The following is a 22,837-nucleotide window of genomic DNA, read 5'->3' as shown; positions in this document are numbered from 1 at the left end:
ATTTCTCTCTCTGATAAGAAAATGTTATAAAGTCATATTGGACAGAAATACACAATAACAACCAGGTTGACAAATACTGTAAGTTACCGATAGGGTAGGGAGTGCTTGCACTGCATCTAATATTCAGTGGCTTACTATTCCTGTGAGGACACCTAAACCAAGAATCAACCCCACCATAACCCAACCACATCATGAAGCTTTGGAGATCACACTACTTCTAATTACTTAAATAAACTGCAAGTATTGTTTGCACTCCGGTCTTTAATTTCATGGGTCAGTTTCCTGGTAGCAGAGCTTCTTTTATTTTCTAATCTTTTCCTTACTGAGGACGGTCTTTAGAGAGAAAGAATAAAGAAACAGACGAGTGGGCTCACACATTCCCCTAGTGTATGCTTTAGTGGTTTAGATGAAGTCCATGTCAGTACCATTCATCTGGCTGCCAAGATGTTAGAGCCCACCACTGACTGATCAATTGGAGTCCCTCAAGGAATCATACAGCCTTATAAGTGAAAGGCTACTGAAGTTATTAAACCCAGGGACAGCAGCGGCAGCAGCAGAAAAAAGACTTATACACAGACTCAAAACCTTCTGCAAAGAAAGTGTTGTCTTGACACGGTTGCTCATTCTCTAGACAGTCGCTGAAAATGTAATAAGTGATGTTCAGACACGCCATCAAAGAGACATTACGGTCTTTTTCTCATTTCATCACATATGATTTTATGGCACTTTCAGTGTATAACACTGTATGTGCATTTTCCATCGTCTCATTTCAACACTGCTAGATTTTGCACAATATAGGGCATTTTTCAACAGATTTCTCATGATCTACAGCAAGTGCTTGAATGTCAGCCATGTGTATCACATGAGTGTAGATCACCACATGTATTTTGATTTACTTTCAGATCTGAAAACAGTCACTCCAAATGAAAAAAAAAAAGGTTGTAAACTTAATATTTGAGCTGTCATTTTCATTTAATTTTGCATTGTTGTAATGTAACTACTGAGAATGCTTAATATTGGTCAAAAGCTTCATTTTGGAAAGGAAAACACAGCAATTAGAAATCACCTCTAGTGCCATCCGCTTTGTTTGTACAGCCCTCTGATTTGTGCAATAACATGAAAATTCAAATTATTTCAAAATAGCCAGATGTTGTCACTCTTGTTTTCTCATTCACGGCCTACACTACATCTATTAAGTTGTTTTTTGTGCTACTGGGAATCTAATTGAAGCCAACAGGTCTGTAAATATGGCGACATTACTGTGTGAATGGAAAACCTAAAGTTTTTTGTTTGCAGTCCGATGGCATTTTTCTTAATAGTCATCACTGGCAAATGAGGCCATCTGCACTTGGACTATTTGTATTTGCAATATTACTTTATGATGTAATATCAATATTGTATAGGCACAAATAGAGATTAGCCCATTTTGTACAAACTACTATTTTTCCAAAGTGTCCCTCTCTTTTCAGAACAAACACATGGCTGAAGGTTATACACATGCTCATGGCCAAGCGGTGCGAGGACCCTATTGAAATTGCGTGGGTGAAAAACATGCAAGGGAGGAAAACATGCCAGAACCCAAGAACCAAGAGGTGTACGGACCCCATAGGCCCCGAGCACAAAGGGCTTTGGACACCTTTAAAGCAGCTAAAACACCTGTGGAGTTTTTGACCATTAGTAGCAGTATGTACAGGCACATGCACAGGTAGACCCCAGGTGGTGCTACAAGCAACTGTCCTTTCGGCCTCTGACGAGATAAGTGCTCGTTTTGCAAGAAGTTTTTTTTCTATTTCTTTTTTATCATTTAGCCCATAGCATCAATTCTCATTTAAAAGGGTGTTGTAAAGCCCTGCAGCTGCAATTCAGTCCTAATTCTTCAAGACCGTATCAGCCCGTGCCCCTCTCTCTTCAACCTCCCTTGTCACAGCAACTACAGTTGATGAACGCAAATCGTCCACCCTGCGGAGCAGCATCCACATCTCTCTGACCTTGCCCTCAAGTTCTGCATTTTTGTCACTGTTGTGAAATGAAACCACTATTAAAACATCTCAACACAGCGCAGCCTAGGAAATATTAAGATTATCATTAGCTTAACAAAAAAACAAACTCGCCTGATGAAAATTTGCGTTTCCCACACAAAATTAATTTAGTTAGTGAAAGATCAGGGTCAGTGAGTTCCATCTGATGGTTCAAGCCTCAGTATTTTACCAAGATCAAAATCTTTTTGATAATGTTTTGAGTTGCCAAAACATAATCATAAAACCACAACCATGATGCAGTGGCTTTCCTTACTTTAAAAAAAGCAGAATTTCCCCAGCAACTAGTGGCAGATCCACAGGTTCTCATATATAGTATATCATTTTCAATTCATTTTCAGTGAATGGTATTTGACTTTGTTTTCTTATTTGTTTTGTTTTGTTTCTTATAATTATTATTTTATAATTGTATACAACATAATATTACAGCATGACTGAAAGTAGGTTTTCTATAGGCGCAGCCACTGGCATTTAATGCCAAGCTTCACCATGACTGTGTTGGTCTCACTCTCCACAGAGGCAGACAAAAGAGAAGCCGGAGATCCTCTGCTCCTGTCTGTGGTCTCTCATCTGACATGCACGCATGCTGGTTATCTGTCAAGCAGATGTCATGTCTGCTCTAAACGGCTGCCATCTCTGCTCTCCAACTGGATTCCCATGTTTTTCATCTTGAGCAGATCCCACTGATGCCTTTCAGAGCTGAGTGACGGGCACAGTGTCATGAAACATGGAGGATTGCTTCAACTAACGAGGGTCCCCAGTTATACTGTACATTTCTGTAACAATGACAGACCCTCAATGATCTGAAATGCAGACAGCCCATCTTTATTAGATGACGGACACAACAGACGGACTTAAATGTAGAGCCGCATGCACAGTCTGAAAATAAAAATAATGGTTGCTTCCAATTGCTCATACAATGACAGAGGATGTGAGGTTATACTAAAGAAATCAGACTGGCATGTAACTGCATTAACAATGCTGCTAACTAAGAGTTTAACCAGTTGCTCGAAATCAAACTTCACCCTGGAAAACCATATTATCTCGTTAGCGGTGAGGCAGCCACCGGCACTGATTCCTTGTTGAATTGCAGGCCGCCTGAGGACACTATTAAAGGAGCATCTGACCTGTCCACCCTCTGACAACTCAATATAAATGTTCCTCTTTTTAATAGACCATCTTGCTGAAAAATATGTCGACAAACCTTTTAAAAAAGCCATTTCAGGAGAACTCCAATGGTTCCACCCATTACATTTTATGCTCCAGTCCATTCACATAAACTTGATGCTCAGCCTCAGTTTGCTGTTTTTATGGTCCGATGTGGACACTCCACGCTGCACTTCATTCCTGGGGAGATGTGAGCCAGAAGGCGAAAAGTCATGGAGCGCAGCCGGAAGATGGAGGCAAGCAATTGATAGACTGCATTTTAGAAGCTTATATTTCACTTTGTTCAGTCAGTATCCAGCCTTTAGTGAATAACTACCAGGCCATAGCATAGCATTACTTTAAAATAAAAAAGGAAACTACCCAAGGCTGAACGGCTGACGAGTTTCTCTCTGACTTCCTTCTCAACATCGCCTGACTACAGATGAGCTCATAAATGTCTGTTAGGATTTATATTATCAAACTGCATGGAAAAGAAGTTTCAGGGGACAGTTGTTCAGGCAAATGTGTTATATTTACGATTGGGGGCTGCAAATCTGTAATAGTAAGTACATGAAATTAGTGTTTAGAGAGGACAATAAACTTTCCCGACATGTTCTCTGACATCTTGAAATAATACTATATGCCAATTTAGAGACAGATGCCGAGCTGTTGGAAAGCCTTCACCGTCTTAATGATAGCAGAGCCACAACAACCATCCCTCAGAGGGAAAAGGAAAATCCTTAAGATGAATTTCAATTGATCATGACAAACATGTTACATGTCTCAAGGCGAGCTGTTCGAATATTGTTCTTTTGCTCAGAGTCTATTTATCTAAACCTGGGGTTTTCAAAGTTTGACATCGCGGGCCCCTTCTCAGACAAAAGCAAGACAACTGCAGCACCTAAACACCTCCTGCAAGTTTCGAAGCAGCAAATCCCACAAAATGTTTGTGGGTACGAACAGGAAGCTTAATGTTGCCGTGGATTAAGTGATTAGTTTTTAGACGTTATTTACTTACATTTTGGCAGATGGGGACAGATGTACAGACAAACTGTCACTGAGGTACTTTGATACTGAAGAAAACTTTAAAATGTGATTATTCTCAGGCAAGTTCTGTGTATATAAAGTATGTGTACCAAGTCTGTGTGTTCATATTTGACTGCCTTATGGCTCCAGGAGGAACGAGTGCTATTCTTGACGCAAATTGCAACAATTGGGCACTAAGGATTTTGCAGTATGTGTGTCACAGCCACTGCTGCTGCAGGTATTGACCTTGTTGGCGATCCAGCCAAACTATAATAACTGGCCTCTCGTGTATTCCGCAGAACACTAGCACACTGGCATGCTGTAATTTTTGTTTTTAAATGTGCTCTATAAATTAATAACCTAAAGCTTAAGGCTTACACTTCAGGGTTTTCATGTTCAAAGGATTGATTCCTAATTAATCAAGCACTATTTCACCTTTTGTAACTTATAACTAGGAGCTTCCCAAAAAGACATACATTTCTTGCATCTTTCGAACTTTTATTTATGACTCTTCTCCCTGAACTCAATATAAACTCAGTGGGTGGTCGTTGCTCTTTGAAGTCTGTAGTCCCCGTGCACCACAGGAACCATCCAGACATCAGGTTGTAAATATCAAATATGTGTGATAAGATAGGGGCAGCTCACAGAGTCTGTAAGTCACTCATTGTGGTTAAGCCTGAATTTGTAAACCCCTCAACCTACCAGACAATCAGCTCAGACCATCAGTTCAGACTCATTTACCCCCGTCACCTACTTTATATGAAAATGCCGTAGTTTGAACCTTGATGGACTAGCTTAGAAGCTCTATTTTAGTGAATTTGTAAGTGTAGATGAAAATAGGCGTGCAAATTGCACTGCTATATGCAAGTGAACCCCATTTTCTCGAAAATACCTCCCCTGAAAAGTTCAATGAGTGGAAATACTATTATCTTTGTGTGCCTTTTTTCCTGTCCTCCATCTGACTCCTCCATCTGCACTCACACATCTCAGGCTTCTCCAAGTATGGCTGCACCTGTCTGCTGCTGTTTCTGTCATGACTCATATGTCTGCCCCTGTGAAGCTATTAAAACTGCTTTGATACACTCTATTGACATATACTGTGTGTGCGCCAGTCCAGAAACCATTTATAGAGCATTTAGCGTAACACAACTCAAGCATTAACACGTACAAGTATTACAGGCTATAGCAGCTCATGTGTGAACTGGAAATATTCTGTCGAAGAAGACATCAGACAAGCAAAGCTGTAACCTGCGTTTTCATGCTCTTACACACTACATCATTGACAAAAATTGGAAGAATAATGGAAATTTTCTTTGGATTCGTAAACCAAAAATGCTTAGGATGCTCGGTGCTTGGAGCTGTCCAAACCACCAATGAACCCAACGTCCTCAATTCAGCACCAAATTATTCTAAAACCTCTAAAGTTTTTTTTTCAGTGCATGCTACCTTTTCTTTGTCTTTGGGCAAATTTAATTTTCTCAACATATGTTAAACTAACTGCATCACCTGCTCTCCCCTCCAGTGTCTTGATGCCAGCCACTTCTCCAGGGAACTCAATACCCTGTCCGGTCTCACCTGCTTTCCACACAGTCCCCTTTAAACACACATCTGCCCAACAGCTGTCTGCTTTTATTCATTCTTTCCCCCGTTTTTTATTTATTACATTTTTATTTTTATTGATTATTTACCTCCCTGTAAAAGAAATCATGCTAAACAACACATGCACCGCACCCGATCGTGAATTCTTCCACCATCATGTCACCGTGTGTTACGTCATGCCTGTCTATGGTAAATCACCTGTTGTGTTTTGTCTTTGCTTAAATTACTAAATTAAAAAAACCACACCACACATGCACTTTCAAGAGTGTTATCGTTACTCAAATAGAAAAGGTGACCTTTTGTACATTTACATATTAATGACACCTATAAAATACTGAGGGAAAGGGCAAACTTATCTTTTCTTTCCAAGTACTTGACAACAACTGAAGGAAGAGGCGCACCTTCTTTGGTGAGGACCTGGCTCAGTGGCAGACATTAAAGGGAGGAGGTTATTACTCCGATGCAATCATTTGATTAATTATTCTATGCATTGTGTTTTTAACATTTTGTTATTTGTGTCCTGAAGAAGGACACATAAACAACACATTATGTGGATGACATATTTAATGCGTAGGATATAATGAACTCAAATGCCAATTCAATGAATATATAAGTAAGATTCTGGGGGTCATTTATTGCCAACAGTATGTCCACGTTCAAAGAACCAGCAAATACAAACTAGATAAACACTGAGTAAAAATTACAAAGTAGTAATCTGTATGTTTGCATTTAAATTGAGCAAAAGAACAAACATTTGTTTTATGCACACAATACTTCAAGTCATGTAAAGAAAGAGCACAAACAAACTGTAAACATTCAAGTAAAAATGACAGAATACAAATAAATTTAAAAAAAAAAAAAGAATAGCCTTTCTATGGACTCCATGGATTTCTATATCTGCCTATACACCATTTATGTAGAATGATTTGTGGTTTGTATCTTATAGAAGGCAACATGTGCTGACAAGTTTACTTATAGTATTAATAGTATTCAGCTTTCTCCTCCTTCCTCTAACATGAACAACACTACCACAGCAAAGGAACCAACGTGTTTGCAAGCTGAACAGTGGCACCATTTGTCCTTATGACACATAAATTGTATTAAGAAACTAATTCCAAAGTTAATGTTATGTAGAGACACGCATCAAACAGCTGCACATATGACACACTCTGTAGAGCAGTGAATCACCATCACTAACAGATGATTCACTTGAAAAATTCTTCAACACATAAAAATTTCAGCCGAGCACACAAACATTATGGCGGTGAATGGAACCGTGGCCGTTTGAAAGAGGACTGTACCTGCTCGTGCTCAGCTTCAACCAAGCATAGACCATTAACAGCAATACAATTGACTAACTTTAAAGGAGGTTGCTCTAATTGCTGGGTAAGGGCAGGCTTTTACTTTGTAAGACCCAATTACCGCCCTGCTGTGAGCACTTCTCCACTAATTGCATTTATCAGCTTAAATCGTTATCACCATTCTCTCCCTCGATTTCTACCAAAATCCAAAAAGATCCTCATTTCTTTGTGTTTCAGAATAGCTAGAGGTAACTCATAATGTGGCAAGGGATAATGGGTTTACATTTGAGCTGTAATTAGAGAGGGAATGGAGACAGAAGACTGCTAGCGTATCTAATTCTGACACAGTATGGATCCTATCTGCTGCCATGACACACACAGCAAGATTTAATCTAAGCTATTGTCATGGTCAGTGTTTGCTTGAAAGCACTCAGATGTGAATTGACCTTATTGTAGTACAGACGGCAAGATTGAGTAAAATTACAAGATGTGTTTATGTGTCTTAGCTATCATTTCTATAATAACATTTCATTCACAAAGGTAACTGGTAAAATCTACAAACACGGCAACATTGTGGTCACAGCCAGCCAAGAGACGCTCATACAAATGGTGATTTGATCAAATTCATATTTATGGGCCTATTTCTGTTCAGGTAGAAACTGAAAAGACAAATAGGATTACAAATTAGCATGAAGAGCTTTCATGATAACAGCTAGCAGTAACTTTCCAGCTAAGAGGTCGAATGCTGTCAGTCAGTTGCAACAGCTTAACACCAAACATTGTAATTGAGAATTTATGAAAACTAGTTAGCAGGCAAACAGAGAGGTCAAGATGCACAGCTAAAAATAATGGATAAATGGTTAATATGTCCAGCTACTGCCGCTCCATGTAACAGCAACGTGAACATAAACTACTGGAATTTTTAAAAAAGGGAAGAAACCAAGTCTAAACATACAGAAGACAATTCCAGGATTTCCATGTCTTTTGTGGATTCTCATGTGCAGTCACAGAACGACCACAGTGTTTACTCTGCGGTGAAAAACCTTTCAATCCCTCAATGCTATATAGGTAGTAAATTATAGTAAAGACCTTGATATACAGTGGTCCCTCGTTTATTGCGAGGGTTACGTTCTAAAAATAACCCGCAATAGGCGAAATCCGCGAAGTAGTCAGCTTCATTTTTTACAATTATTATATATATTTTAAGGCTGTAAAACCCCTCACCATACAGTTTATACACTTTTCTCAGACAGGCATTAACATTTCCTCACATTTATCTCTTGTTTGACTTATTTGTTTGTCTTGCAAACAGGCAGCACTTAAAAGTCACACTGCTAGCGATTGAACATTTATGTACTGTACAGAGACACGGCACGGAGGAGATTGATTGACATTGGTCTACAGTCCCTTAGCCAATCAGGACGCAGAACACAATGCGCGTTCATACACTGTAAAAAAAAAGCATGCAAAATTGCACTAAAAAAATCCGCGAAACAGCGAGCCTGCGAAAGGTGAACCGCGTTATAGCGAGGGACTACTGTACTCCAAAACAGACATGATCAACAAGGTGGACAGATGACACACACATTTTTACACAGGCACAGCTGATGCTGATCTGCACAAACAGTCTATGCAGTGATTCTGGGCTCCCTCAGAGAGGAAAGAGGCTGTTAACAAAGTCACATTATATTGACCCTTGCAGTTAATTAGGCACTATGTACACTCACAAAGCAAAGTTTGAGCTCACTGGATGTACAGTAGGTCAAACTTGACTAATGAAGTTGGCTAATGAATACTGACGGAAAGAATTTTACCAATCACCTTTGTTTCTATTTGAAATCACTTCAACTGACCTGAGGGTTTGTATAAACCCTCTGATCACCTGACTGCTTGTGTCTTGTCCCGCTGGACCTTTTTTTTTAGCAATGTCACCACAGTCCCAAATCTTGGCAGTTCACTTGGTACAATGTTATCACTGATATTAATGATGGTCAAGACTGCAAAAATAGGACTCAGGCTGCGTGGAGCCAGAATTTCCCTTTAATCTCTGTATTGTAGCAGATGTATAAAAAGACTTGTGATTCTTATCACCAATATTAGACACATGATAAAAAGAATAAGCTCTTGAGTGAACTTTGATTTCCTCTAAGCGTGTGGATAAAACTATTGACATTCTCTCAGCACATACACTTTCCCTCTGCTCCCCCGGCTGGCTACACAACCACACACACACAGAGGATACAACCAAGGCCACACGCAGCCACTCATGGCTCATCTATACAGCTGCCACTCAGATGTGTATAGCAGAGGACGTTTGATGGTTTTCTAATCTCAGTAGCTGCCACCGGGAGATGGGGCGAGCTGACCCCTGTCATCCCCACGGTGCATCTCAAACAGCCCCACATCTCCATCTCAATCTCTCTCTACTCACTATCTCCGTCCACCATTGTGTCGTCCACCTGCTCTCCAAATGTCAGGACGAATGCTCTGCAGCCGCATCCCTGCACATCCCCAGGGTGGTTGTGACCTGCTCCGCTGCCGCTTGGTATAATGTCATGCTACCCCTGGGCAAGGGTTTCACGCTGACCCGCTGTGTGGAGAGTGCGGCAGGCTGATGTACGCTACCGCACAACAACAGAGAACAAGATACAGTATATATATATACGCTGCATTACAGGGCTCCTTACAGGCCAGTACACTGGAAGAACCCATGTACTTGAAGCTCCTGATGGGAAATAATGAGGTAGAAAATGCACTGTAGGGAAGAGTGGGTCCAGCTGGCTGGGATAGAAGTCTTCCTCTAATATGTTTCCTCATTTTAATTCTTTTGCCTTAATTTGTGTCAGTGAACTGACAAATGAGGCACTGGCTGACCTCTGGAGCAGCCACTAAAAAAAGTGTCTTGTTTTGCAGTCAAGTACAATTTATCTAACGGCTCTCCCGCCTCCTCTTTTGCTCACTTTTGGTCCCTTTCTTCCTCTGGCAGTGACTATGTTTCCTGACACTTTCCTCGTGATATATCAAATTGACTGCAGAGTTAAGAGGCTCATTTCAAGTTTTTCAAGCCCAGGAAACAAATGGGACTATTTGCAACACACTAAAGATACAATCTAATGCTTATAATGTGTAAGTGATCCTATTAGATCCACAAGAATAGTGAGTGGGCTCCTGTCAGCTTCTCCAGGATGGTTTGCATTACTTTACTGGACTCCTTGCGGTGCTATCTTTGAAACTCAACTTTCTTTTGAAAGGCTGGGGGCAATGTAGGCCTTTGCCCAACCCTTTCACACGGCATCCGCCCATCTTTTAGGACCGACTGACCAATGTTCTCGTGAGAATATCTGCTACAACCACCAAGATCTGCACCCACCCACTGCGGTGGCCCTCCTACTTCTCGTGGCCCTGACCAGCCAAGCTGAATCCATAGGGCGGACTGCACGGACAGCGCATGTTTACCTCTCAGCTGTTTCACATCGTCTTGAACTCTCTCTTCAGAGTTCTTCTAAACTTTTACTTACTATAAATATAAGTAGCCTTAGAATGAGTTTACCATCTGCTTTGGGCAGCATTCCCAAACAACCTGACTCCAACGGCCCCCCAACAACACCAGGCGAGCAGTCTTCTGTATACCACATTTATCATGTCTGCCATTGGACAGGGATTCAGTGTTGGGATCTTCCCTCTTTGTCACCCCTACTGAGGGAATCCTGGCATCCAGTACATTGTCGCGTCTGATCTGAGGGCATGGTCGGATGACTTTGTTGAGGACAAGAGTTTCAGTCCTGCCCCTCAACACTCCCCTTCAACTGGTTAAGGAGATGGGAGACGCAGGGCACTCCGCAGTGGAGGAGAGGGCAAACTGGGACCCTCACCAACCCCCGTTCCAACCTCTCAATACCCCACTTGAGTGGTTCCATCTAACTTGTGCAGCTGTAAAGCAATCAGCATGGAGACAAGGTGGCCACTGCACCTAACTCGCGTGGGCCTGACAGGTGCCCCTCCCTAGCCCAGAGGCTTGGAGACGGAGGAAGAGAGAGGTATAAGGTGGGGGCCACACACAAACACATCTCATGGGCATCCCACAGTCTGCACTTAGGGGAACAAAGACAACAGGAGCCTGTGACTGCCAACAGTCAAACAAGACAATAACAAGATAATTCACAATTACACAGCAATACATCAGACTCACCCTCTCAGCAGCAAGTTCATGTTAGGCAAACCAAAAACAAGGATATTAAATACTATCTTTATCTTGAAATACATGTTTCTAATTGTCCTCATCAAAGACACCATGGAAGAGAGCTTTACATTTGTTTTTACACTCCATTGTAATTATTCAACTAATAATATTATTTACTAATGCATTCAGTCATGATTTTAAATCTTTTGTTATATCTTATTGGTTTTGAGGCTCCACAGATAAATGTAAATAAAAACAAAAGCAGAAATTGCTTGGTTATAAAATGAAGAGACTACCATGCAGTATAAAAACAAACCTCTTATATACATATATTTCTTTACCAGTACACTGTGAAAAAAACGATTTTCATTGTTCAAACCATAATGAGTGAATCTTCCCCAGAGCTATTTGAAGTTGGACTGTCACAAATTATATTATTTTGAATTTCTAAAATAATCTAAGCCTTTAAATAGTAATACAAAGAACTCTGCTGCTGCCTGGTTTTCATCAAGACCCATCAAGCATGAAAAGCTCTCCTCACAGCCTTTTGCCCTCCAGGCTGGCAAAGGGAAACAATTTTAATTCATCTAGTAAGCATATTTATATTTACAAATTTTATTAATGTGACATATCTTAATATATGTTTTTCAAAAATGACAGTAGGGAGAGGAAAAAAGTTAATGTGGGGAAAAAAATTCAAAAAAGTATATGTTGGATTCTGCCATTAATTTGGGCTCGAGAGAATCAGTTTGTTCCTAATATGAAACACTGAAAATGAAGAAGGAAAAAAGTTAAAGCCAATTTGCATAGAATACAAAAAAATCCCCTGAAGCATGAAAATCAGCTTGAGAATGAGCCATTAGAGTGCGTTGCATAGTTTTTAGAAAGTCTCTACCATAAGCAAATATGGAAATATTCCACAGAATTCAAATGAGAGCCAGTGCACAGTTTCATCTTATTAATAAGGCAGCATGGCCCCCTGTGTGTGTGTGAATATAGAACGGGACCTTGATTTAAACCCAGCGTAAACCCGAGCCCCAAAGTCATTTTGATACCAATTTGTGGAGCTATCCATGAGCCATGTGGCTTAATGCCTTATATTTAAAAATGTAACAGAGTTTACGACCTGTAAACGGCAGTGCTTAGAGCATTTTTATCTCAAGAAGAGGGAGCTGCTGCCACGTTACATCACACTCAGCCTCAGTGGGAAATGTGTTTTTCACGCCTGTTTTCCCCTCTACCACATTTCAGCATTTGCCCTTGCGGACACTGACCAAGAAACCACAGAGAGCTTGATTACTTTTTTAAATGAGACAGGGTGAGTTACTGTTGAGAATAAAAGTACCCAAATATCTAAACAGCTGAGTAATGAGGCTGCGATTTGACCTGGTCACATCATCAGTCTAAATCCTATCGACAAGACCAAAACAAATTGTACAGCCAAAAGGTACTTGTTATCACGCTCGCTCTCTCTCCAGACCACTCTCCTCTCACACCCTCTCTCACCCCCATCCTCTCCACTCTTTCATGACTAGCTAATGAATGCAGATGGCGCTCAGGGGGATGCAGTGCTCTTATTACAGGGGTTATGTGTGTCCGCTGTAAGCTCAGTGTGCTCCAGTCAGGCTATGGTGAAAGGTTCAATTGCTTTGGCAAAGCCCCCACCTCAATAAACAGAGGGGCTAAAGAGGTTTGTTTATTGGGTCCACCTTGACTTGACCTCCGTAGCTCAGGGACAGGCTGCGTGATTACCTAAGTGTCAGTGCCGCCCGGGGAGAACAGGCCAGCCTACTTGTGCTGGCTCCCTCTCACTCTCCTAATAAATCACAGGAATAAGTGCACAAACAACAAGACTGGGACAAATGCAAAACCAACAACACAGTGATGTAAGGCCGAAGATTAAATGGTTTAACCGGCATGTTTGCAGTCAAACAAGTGGGATCTAGTGTCAGCCTATAAGCATCAGATATATTCAGAAAACATTGAATGTATTGATGAGATTATCACATGAGAATGTGAAAAGTAAACACAGGTTTCTTCATCAATGATGGGGAGAAAGAATATTACATGGCCAAAAGTGTGCGGACACCTGAACATTACACTGGTGGTGTTGTGATTGAACACCTCAAACAAAAAACATTCATATGCTGCCTGGCATTAGTGTGGCGGGGCGATAAGGTCTGGCTCACAGGCGAGTTCCAGTTCATCTGAAAATTTGTCAGATGGGGTTAAGTTCTTTGTACAAAGCGTCACTTTGAAACAGGAATAAAGCATTTCCTGAATTCAATGCACACTAAAATATTAAAAATATCATTGTATGCTGGAGCATTTCTTTTAATGTGAACTAACAGGCCAAGATCAAACCATGAAACCTCCCCCCAGAACAAAGGTACGCAACAGTACGTGCAAAGGGACGTCCATTTACCTTTTTAGTACATTTTATCTCATGTTTCTTGGTTGTATTATAAAAGAAAAGGGTAAAAAAAAAAATGATGAGCTACGCTTATGGTGCACACTGTGTCCCGTATCTATATTACACACTTATTCGAACAAGGTTTTTACTGTTGGCAAAGATATTAAATAAAGTATACTCAGAGATATCATTGTAGTTTTGAGTTCGCTGTTGATGGGCACACTTCTGTGTGTGTGTGTGTGTGTGTGTATACATAATGTGAATTGCATTGCATTGTGGAACATCAAAATGCAGTATGGACAGTTTTGACCATTGCCACAGCTCGCTATTACAGCTGTTTACTGTGTAGAAATGTCACAAGTGCAATTAATACATTAACAGAGGCTGTTAAGTGTCCCAGTGCTCCATGCAAGTCAGCACATTTCTGCCCTTGTGGGAAATAGTACTAGGAACATCTCAGAAACAAAAACATTAAGTAGTTAATCTTTGGATCTTTGGATATAATATTTAGTGTCCCTGTTGTTAACGTTACAAATTTTACATCAGCAACAGCTTTCCAAAGTCACCATTTAATTGATGTCTCTGAGAACGAGTCTTGCAATTCTTCTTGTTAGTACACAACAGTAAAGTGCATTTATTTCTTGGGCATGTGAAGGTGTGCAGACTAGTGTATAATGTGTACTTTACTGTAACAGTATTCAGTGTGGATAAGGGGCACAGCTACAAAAAATTAAATGTGGTGTTGCCCTCCTCAGGCCAATTTATTTAAAACAAAAGAACATTAAGATATTACTAACACATTAACTCACAAAACATCCGATTGCATTTCATGTCTCGTAGTGCCTCCAGAGGTGAATCTGAAATTGCTATTCATTGGGAAAATGATCCAGTTACTGGTGAAATCAAAAATTAGGCTGACAGAGAGTTAATTCTGCTGTCACAGTTTTTCCTCTTCTGTCTTCCACTTGATTTGAAACACACCTCGATGAGGTGCATGCTCTGATGCATTTTGTTTCATATAACGTGCGTTGTCTTCCCATGCAGTCAATCCTGTCATGGCCCTGGATTTTGATGCCCTCTCAAAGCCTTTTGCTGGTATTTGTTTTTGTTTTCAGCTAACGTGGAGCCTTTTCCCTCTCAGTCATTGGGGGCTGTTTGTCCTCCAGTGGAATAAGGCTCATTATATCAATGTGTAGTCACAGTTTCTACCAATACGCCGAGGGATCAGGTCATCTCTCCATTAAGGGAGATCACTTTGAAGGATCTTGTCCCCTGCCACACACACACACACACACACACACACACACACACACACACACACACACACAGATGCACGCATGCACTTACTGTACTGGGATTATTTTTTTTCCATATAATGCTTGACTTGCATGACTGCTAAACTGGTGAATCCCATGTGTAGAAAATGCAATCTTAGAGTACATCTTTGCCTTATTAGTAAGCAAAGAAACCCAGAAAACTAATTATATCAATTTCCTTTTAATAAGCCAGTGAGGTGAACTCTAGCCACATGCAACTGACCTGTACTGTAAACAAGTGAGTGTCAGTCTGTAAGTGAACTCTGCAGTCCATGCACCATACTCGTGCTTTATAATATACTGATACAGTATAAGCTCTTATGAAGCATCACACTGTCCTCTATTGTGATTATTTATTGTTCAGGATAATAAAACACAATATTTCTTTGTTTATTTCTCTTCCAAATTCCATTAGCACCTATGAAATATCTATCCTGCTGGTGTATTGGCCACAGACTGATGCTACTGCTGTCTGATCTCCTGCCCTCCTGGAAGTAAGAAGCTCCCATTACTTTACAAAATACATTAAAACAGCTTTTCTGGTCAGCCTTTTTTAGACTTTTCATGGGCGATGACTATAATATGTAAAATATGGACGCATAAAGTACTTTTCTTTAATCCTCGGCCTCTGCAGTGGAGCCGATCAGCCAGTACTAGACTTGTTCTTGGCAAGATGCCCTGGAAAAATAACAAAGTAGAACATTTGCAGTGTTGTACCTATGTGGCTTCTGTGTGATGATGCACTGGTCAGTTGTCCCCAGAGAGACACCATACAGATGGTCAGCAGCAGAGCCCTTCTGCACATGCTCTGTAGGTCCCTCTCCCGCATTCTGGAAAAAAGAAGACAAAAAAATCATCAGCCGCCAGCCATATTTGTATCACACAGACACTCAGATGTGCAGGCTGGCTCACTTGGGTTCATGCCAACAAGCTCCCAAAGCTTTGGCTTGGCAGTCAGAGGTGGTCAATTAAAGTAACTCCCGAAATCACAAAGCTTGGATCTACAGAGCTTTAACTGGACGCCTTTGCTGTGTTAAGGATAAGCCTGCTGAGGGCCACACACAACGGGGTTCCCTGTGGTGCACAAACTGTGGCTACACACTGCCATGAAATGTATATCTACAAATAACATATATCATAGCAGCCTTCTATTAAGCCCCAGTCAAATGCAAATGGCAGCAGTCAATGGATTCACTCATGGCAGTGAAGAAAAGCTTCAATAACTGTTTTCCATCAAGTTCTACTTTGGTGAACTTTGACATGCAAATCTGTGCCCCAGAATAGTAAGTTGTCTTCCCAGTGCTAATGTTTTGGAACTCTGAGCCCAAAATGGAGGAAGCTATCATAGCTTATTAGCTGTGGTACACTTTGAGATTTATTTAAGCTCCTCTGCTGGAATATAAACTGCTCCACAAAAGACTGAATGATTTGCAGATAGTTATGAGACGGGGCTTGATGATCCAAATAGATCCTCTGAGGATGCTTAGCCTACAAACTACTACTAATGTAAAGTTAGCAAGCTTGTTAGTGGGGAAAGCCTTTTTCCCCTTCTAATAATTCTTGATTAAATCAAATGACGTAAAATCACTAAAACAAAGTGGACAAAATAGACATCCGTTTCATTTTATGGTCAATTTATTTATTACATGGCTTTGTTGAATACTTGATTCTGATCGATCAATTACAGAATTCTACGGTCTGTTATTTCTGAACAGCAGATCGTTGCCACGGACACAGTTGTAATAGCAGAGGCAACAAAACCATTTTAGCCAGAATGATGAAGTTCTTCATGACCCTGCCGGCTTGTTGTATTATCCCTTTCACAATACCTGACTTTAGTGCCGTATAGCACCATTTGAAACTGTAGCATGGCAACCGTTACATTACTGTACAATGGTACACTCTAAACATCATGGCCACTACCATTGTCAGTACCATGGCACAGTGTTTGTACCGTGGCCATTACTATGGTACAGTTTGTACCATGAACAGTACCATTACTACCATGATGTAGAAATTTTACCATGGTACAGGCAATGCACCATGGGAAGTCTTGTGTGCACAAAAGGCCTATTTAACCTTTATCACTATAATCTGTCATGAAGGAGTGGCTTTGTGGCTTCCAAGCATAAGATGTGTTTGAGTAACATGAGAGCATGAAGCATGAAAGTGGGCGTCTCAGGCTAAAAGTGTAAGAATTGGCAACCCTGTATGAACACATTGCAATTTATAATACCAATTTAGATCTGGAGACAGCTAGAACAAATTAAGTCTTTTTGCTCTGTCTCCTTCTCTGCCACTTGTTGTCATGCTGCTACCTGGGAGGTGAGTAATGCTGTTTGTGTGGTCCGTCTTAATGTGCTCAGCTCAGTAATCTTCATGTACTTTCAGGGGGCTCTTGTCCAGTAATACTCTCAATCTCCCTCTGAGAGGCCTGTGGAGAGCGGAACAAGCAATGCAATCAGTGGCTCATCTCACTGCCAACAGAACTGGCCTCCTCTCTCGTGAGAAAGCAGTCACGAATCACAGCTCTGCTTTGAACTCTGTTCCAGTGCAGCCACTCAAATTAGTAAAATGCTCGGTTTCATGCAATGAGATCAACTCTTGCTTATCTGGCAGAGGCTCGCATATGAGGGAGATGTTTTCTGTGACTGCCTTTGTACTGGCAGCCAGCGCTGGGTGAGACTTTAATAGGAGGCTCTAATTTTGTACAGTATCAGACAGCTGACGCAATCGAGATGTTATGAACACACAGACTGTAGACAAACATAGGCACAGTGTCTGTAACATCACCAATAGTTTGCTAAGGGGACTATTTGAAGCCTGGGGTTTACACTTGTTTCTATCTGGTCTCACAATGAAGACAAATGATACAACTATGTGCAACAGGTTTGGAGCCTGGATTGACCCTTAGGTGAGGCAAATAAGTGGCCGCCATGAGAGCTGACTAACAGACTGAGACTTGTCAATCAAGACTAACTGAGCCGACAAACACACATCTATCTGAGCTTCGATATCATCTGAAAAACCAAGTTTCAAGGCAAAAAAACAAACATGACATGATGTAAAGGTGAGAAATGAAGAAATGTAGCACTGCCATCAAGCGGACATGGATGTAAGCAATGTAGGTTTCTCATTAATCAAAGAATTGGCTCTGCAAATATTTCATCAGCAGGGACATGCACTCAACAAATAAGTTAGATCTTAAGGATAAACACAAATCATTTAGGTAAGAAACAGCGAATGCAACATCAATTACACCACAAGCGACCTTTAGCTTCTACAGGTCATTAGATGAGCTGCATCTTGTGGGTGCCTACAGGCTCTGAGTAAATTTGTCTGCAGAACATAAAAAAAAACAAACAGATACACTCTGCAGCCTGCAGAGTAACTGAAGTGGTTCACTTGATCTTTTTGTCTGTTCATTGGGGACTATCCAGTTTAAATAACTCCCACAGAGTTAGAAAACTAATTTTCACCTGTGCTCCCTGTAGTTTTGTACAACACCAAAAGTTATCACCTCCAACACCAGACCAGGTGATGACCAGATGCCTCAAATACACAAAGTAAGTGCATCTAATGAGACCAGCTCGACAGTTCCACCTCATCTGACTTTTATTACCTTAGATTTCTCCCAATTCTGTCTTCTTAAGAATAAATATTAAACTCAGATTAAATATTTCAGCATCCTATTTTTACTTGTGTGCAGTTTTTGAGAACAAGACAGGGAGAAAACTAATAAATCTGCTCTGACAGCCAAACTCCAGAAATAATTGGAATTTGGATGCTGTCCTGCTTCATGAAAATGAAATGTCCAGCAGTTAGTCTGCGACTGTTTGTAGATTTTTGGGGTTGGGCAGCAGGCACCAGCTTTTATTCCAAACAAGATTTAAATCTACTCTAGCGTCTAATACAAAAATTTCCATCTTGTTTCTGGTAGTGTTCAGGTGGCTTGTTGGAGCTTGTTAACAGGAAAATTATTCCACCTGATGGATGTGGCACTGAGACCAGGTGGCTCATCACAAAATGGCCTGATCAGGGTAAACCTATTTTGAGATACAGCAGGTTAGGCTGACTTCTACACGCTGCAGCTGTTATGTTCACTGCAGGCATCGTCTCCAACCTGTGCACCTTTTGTGTCCTGAACTTTACCGTTAATTTATTAAATCATGTCCAACTGTGCATGTAAGGTCTCTGTGTACATTGATGATTGGCTGACTAGGACTATAGTTATACAGAAGTGAATACACCGTAGTCCTCACTATCCTTCAGTTCATTTTGAGGGACTTACTGAGTTTCTCAGGCTGCTTTTACCACACAACAGCACTTTCACAACAGCACAATATATTTTGAACGACATCTAATGCTTTTCAGATTACTTTTTCATCAACATATTGAGAAAATGTTTTAATGAACATATCTAAGCAGCACAATATTGATACTAAACAAATCTTTCATATTTCATGTATTCCTCCTTCAACATTGTCTCATAGCAACTAAAGCATTCAGTAAGGATTCATGGTTTAAACACACTTAGTTAATTAGCACTGAGATCATGTATTGGGTCCAATTTCCATACTGCACATGACTATTATTCAGTATAGACTTAATACTAATTGTCATAGTAGATTGTTGCTGTAGCAGCATTTCATTTGCGCATTGCATTGTGAGAGAAACATATCCATCAGTCTGTTTAACTGTCTGTTTGTGTCTGGTTTAACAGAAGGTATTTAGTGTCAACAGCCAACACACTAAAACCTGCTTATGATTAGTACGTTATATGAATTAGAGACGCACTGATGGTCTTGATGGATGTTTGCCTAACAACACACAGAGGGCACAGAATGTAGCCTACAATGTCCTCATCTTTGTGCAGCCTTCATCTCCCCCAGCTGCCTACTTTGTCTACTTCTGTGTGACACATTAAATACTCCAAGTATAAATAACATAGTTTTAGGAAGCAGGCTGAGCTGACTTCACCACGAATACCAAGACAGCTAAATGGAATATGAACAAAACAAATTGCTTCTGTAGAAACAGGTGGTGACTAGATGTGGCTTTTACTCACGGAGACGTTGTCTAACCACATACAACTAACAACTCATCTTGCTTGGTTGAGCGAGTAAAGGGACCACTGATGCTTTCTTGTCCATTTTTAGCCACGTTGGAGGCTACAGGGAAGATGCTGGTCATTCCACCACTTTGGTCCAGATTGAAACACCCATAAACAGATATCTATGCTGCCCACATGGTGAATTGTAGACTCACATAGCCTCTAGCATGATTGTGGACTCTTGTTAAAGTCTTGTTAAAATTTACCCACTCAATTATGCCAAGAAGATCAGTGAATGCTAAATTGATGCTATGTTTTGAATGCTATTGGCAAATCTTGTGTTGCATTGCACCCAAAGCGACATAAAACTCCTTGTTCCCTCAGATCACCTGCTGCTCTGTTATTAGTGAGTCTCACGTCAGCTGTTCATTGTGAAAACAGCCTCTTCTTTGATTATGACCTAACGGATCGTCATAATCGACACACTAATGTGCACACAAACACACTCGCCCATTCTTTCACACAACAAACTTCCCCCAGAGCACCCATTGCCTTGTAGCAGCAGTGAGTAAATTGGACTACTAAGACAGAGGAGTGTGTTTACAGCTGATACATGACACAGACTGGACAAGCTCGAGGTGGCTGCTGTGGTTGGAAGGCAAAACAAAACCAATGTTGCTGTTTCTGTTTTTGCATGCTGCGTTTTTGTTTACCTCCTCTGTAAATATGACACACAGCTGGTTGTGCACCAGCAGCCATGCCCCAAGCCAAGCCTTCGCTCAGTTACACAAACAGCTATTATACTGACAGAAAAGTCATGGAATCTGCCGAACCGTGATACATCAATAGAGTTAAATAAAATCTTTAATTACGGTCCTGCATAATCTTTTAGACTCAGACTAATATATTTGGAAAATCTGTGAAAATCAGAAAAACTCTTTATAACTTTATAATGACTGACATAGAGACGATGTCACCGGTTAACTAAGCAGGCTAGAGATCTTAAACCATATTATTCCTCTGAAGATTTAGAGTAAAACTCCTTTACTCAGAGGTAATGGAATATGTGGTTACAGGTTATGTAGGTCTGCAATTAATGATTATTTTCATTATCAATTAATTCAGTTATTATTGTCTTATTCATTTGATTAATTGTTTAGTCTATACATTTTAAGGCAATAGTGACAACTGTAGATTTCCACCCAAAGAGACTGTCCGAACAACAGTCCAAAACCCAAAGAAATTTGATTCCCAATGACATAAAAAAGAGAAAAGTAAATCCCTCTGTGTAAACGTTTGGGTCTAATGTGAACAAAATGAAATGAGAATTCCCAGCCTGAAATTGCAGAAAACAACCAAATAATTGCCTCATTGTAAGTGATCAACTGGGTGATATCTACTAGTTCAAATTTGTACCCTGTTGTGTAGTATGTATGTATGTATTCTAGTCAGTCCCACTAATAATATAGCTGTTATAAACATTAAGGATTCAATGTATCTAAACCAACAAATTAATGGATAAAGAGTTAAAGCTTTACAATTAGCGCTGAATCACTTTCCTTCATACTCAAATCATGTATGAAATAACCTTACTGGTGACAGACACTGACTGCAGACTTTTCTAGGTTTTCTAGGTTTTAAATCATAGCAGAAACTATATACTATACACTATATTGGAAGAAATTATTTTGCAAGCAGTTCCCGTTCTGAGCACTTACACCTGATGCAGACATGTAAGTAACATTTCAAAGGTTAAGTATTCAACCGGTTAATTCACCTTGAGGTTAACTCATTTAGCATCAGAAAAAGGGGTTAAAAGTAAGATCAGCTAGCCTGAGGGATGTAATACAGTGTGTATAATGTAGTTAATGCATATGTTCCAAATTATTTTACAGTGAGCAATTCAGTGCACCAATGTGACAAAACATACTACGTACTCAGTTAAATCCATCACTTAAGACTGTATTTTACACAGTAAATCTCCTACAGTCAATTAAAGTGCATCCAAACAAGAGAAACACACACTGTTTGACACAATTCTTGAGCAAAATTGCAGTGTTTTTAGTGTCTGAATTAACGTAGACGTCATGGTTGCTTAAGACAAATTGACAACATCAACCTTATATTACGCAGATCAGAGAGAGACTGTAATGAACTGCGGCTTTCTAGCGGCAGTCATTATGGTGATAATAATTATTTTGTCTGTCATGTTCTCCTGCATGTGGGAAGATGTCCTACAAGTATTTCTGTACCTTGTTTTAAAACAGTTTTCCTGATAGAAATGATAAGGTGAAATGCTGAAATGTCTTGGAAGCAGAGACATTTCCAATCCAAAATGCTTTTGGAACGGCAGTTTCACAAAAGGATTGCGATGACAGGATGAGCGGGAAAGCGTGCTACTTAAATCCCTACATGAATGGATTGAGGGAATGGCCATTTCCATAAAGTGATAGAATTTGCCCCAAGCATGGTTTTGTACCCACAAATCCCCTGCAATCATACAGATAGCTTGGAATAAGAAAAAGATTTGCACATTATACAACAGGCTGCTGTGGGAAACTCACACAACAAGTGACAGATGAGAATCAGGCAGCCAGACAGCTTTAAATCAGCAGGACTGATTACCTGACAAAATTATAACTTCTTAGGGGATAGTGCATGGCATGTAATCAAATGCACAATTAACACTGCAGCATATGGCTCAGTTGGCAGTCAAGTACAAGATGTTTCTAAGTATGTAAATATGACGTCATACAATATGACGTCA

At 40.3% G+C, this 22,837-nt stretch overlaps 1 protein-coding gene across 1 annotated transcript in view; it reads right to left on the bottom strand.

The window, feature by feature from the left end:
* The window catches only part of tafa3a (TAFA chemokine like family member 3a), an 81,574-nt gene that overhangs the window by 11,899 nt on the left and 46,838 nt on the right, over positions 1–22,837 (bottom strand). The window contains exon 2 of the mRNA XM_070837337.1: positions 15,735–15,847. Within this exon, the coding sequence (XP_070693438.1) occupies positions 15,735–15,846 (112 nt within the window). The 5' untranslated portion in view covers position 15,847. The remainder of the gene's footprint in view (positions 1–15,734; positions 15,848–22,837) is intronic.

Source organism: Pempheris klunzingeri, chromosome 2, assembly GCF_042242105.1.
Source record: "Pempheris klunzingeri isolate RE-2024b chromosome 2, fPemKlu1.hap1, whole genome shotgun sequence".
Taxonomy (NCBI): Eukaryota; Metazoa; Chordata; class Actinopteri; order Acropomatiformes; family Pempheridae; genus Pempheris; species Pempheris klunzingeri.
This window is presented reverse-complemented; position numbering and strand designations above follow the sequence as displayed.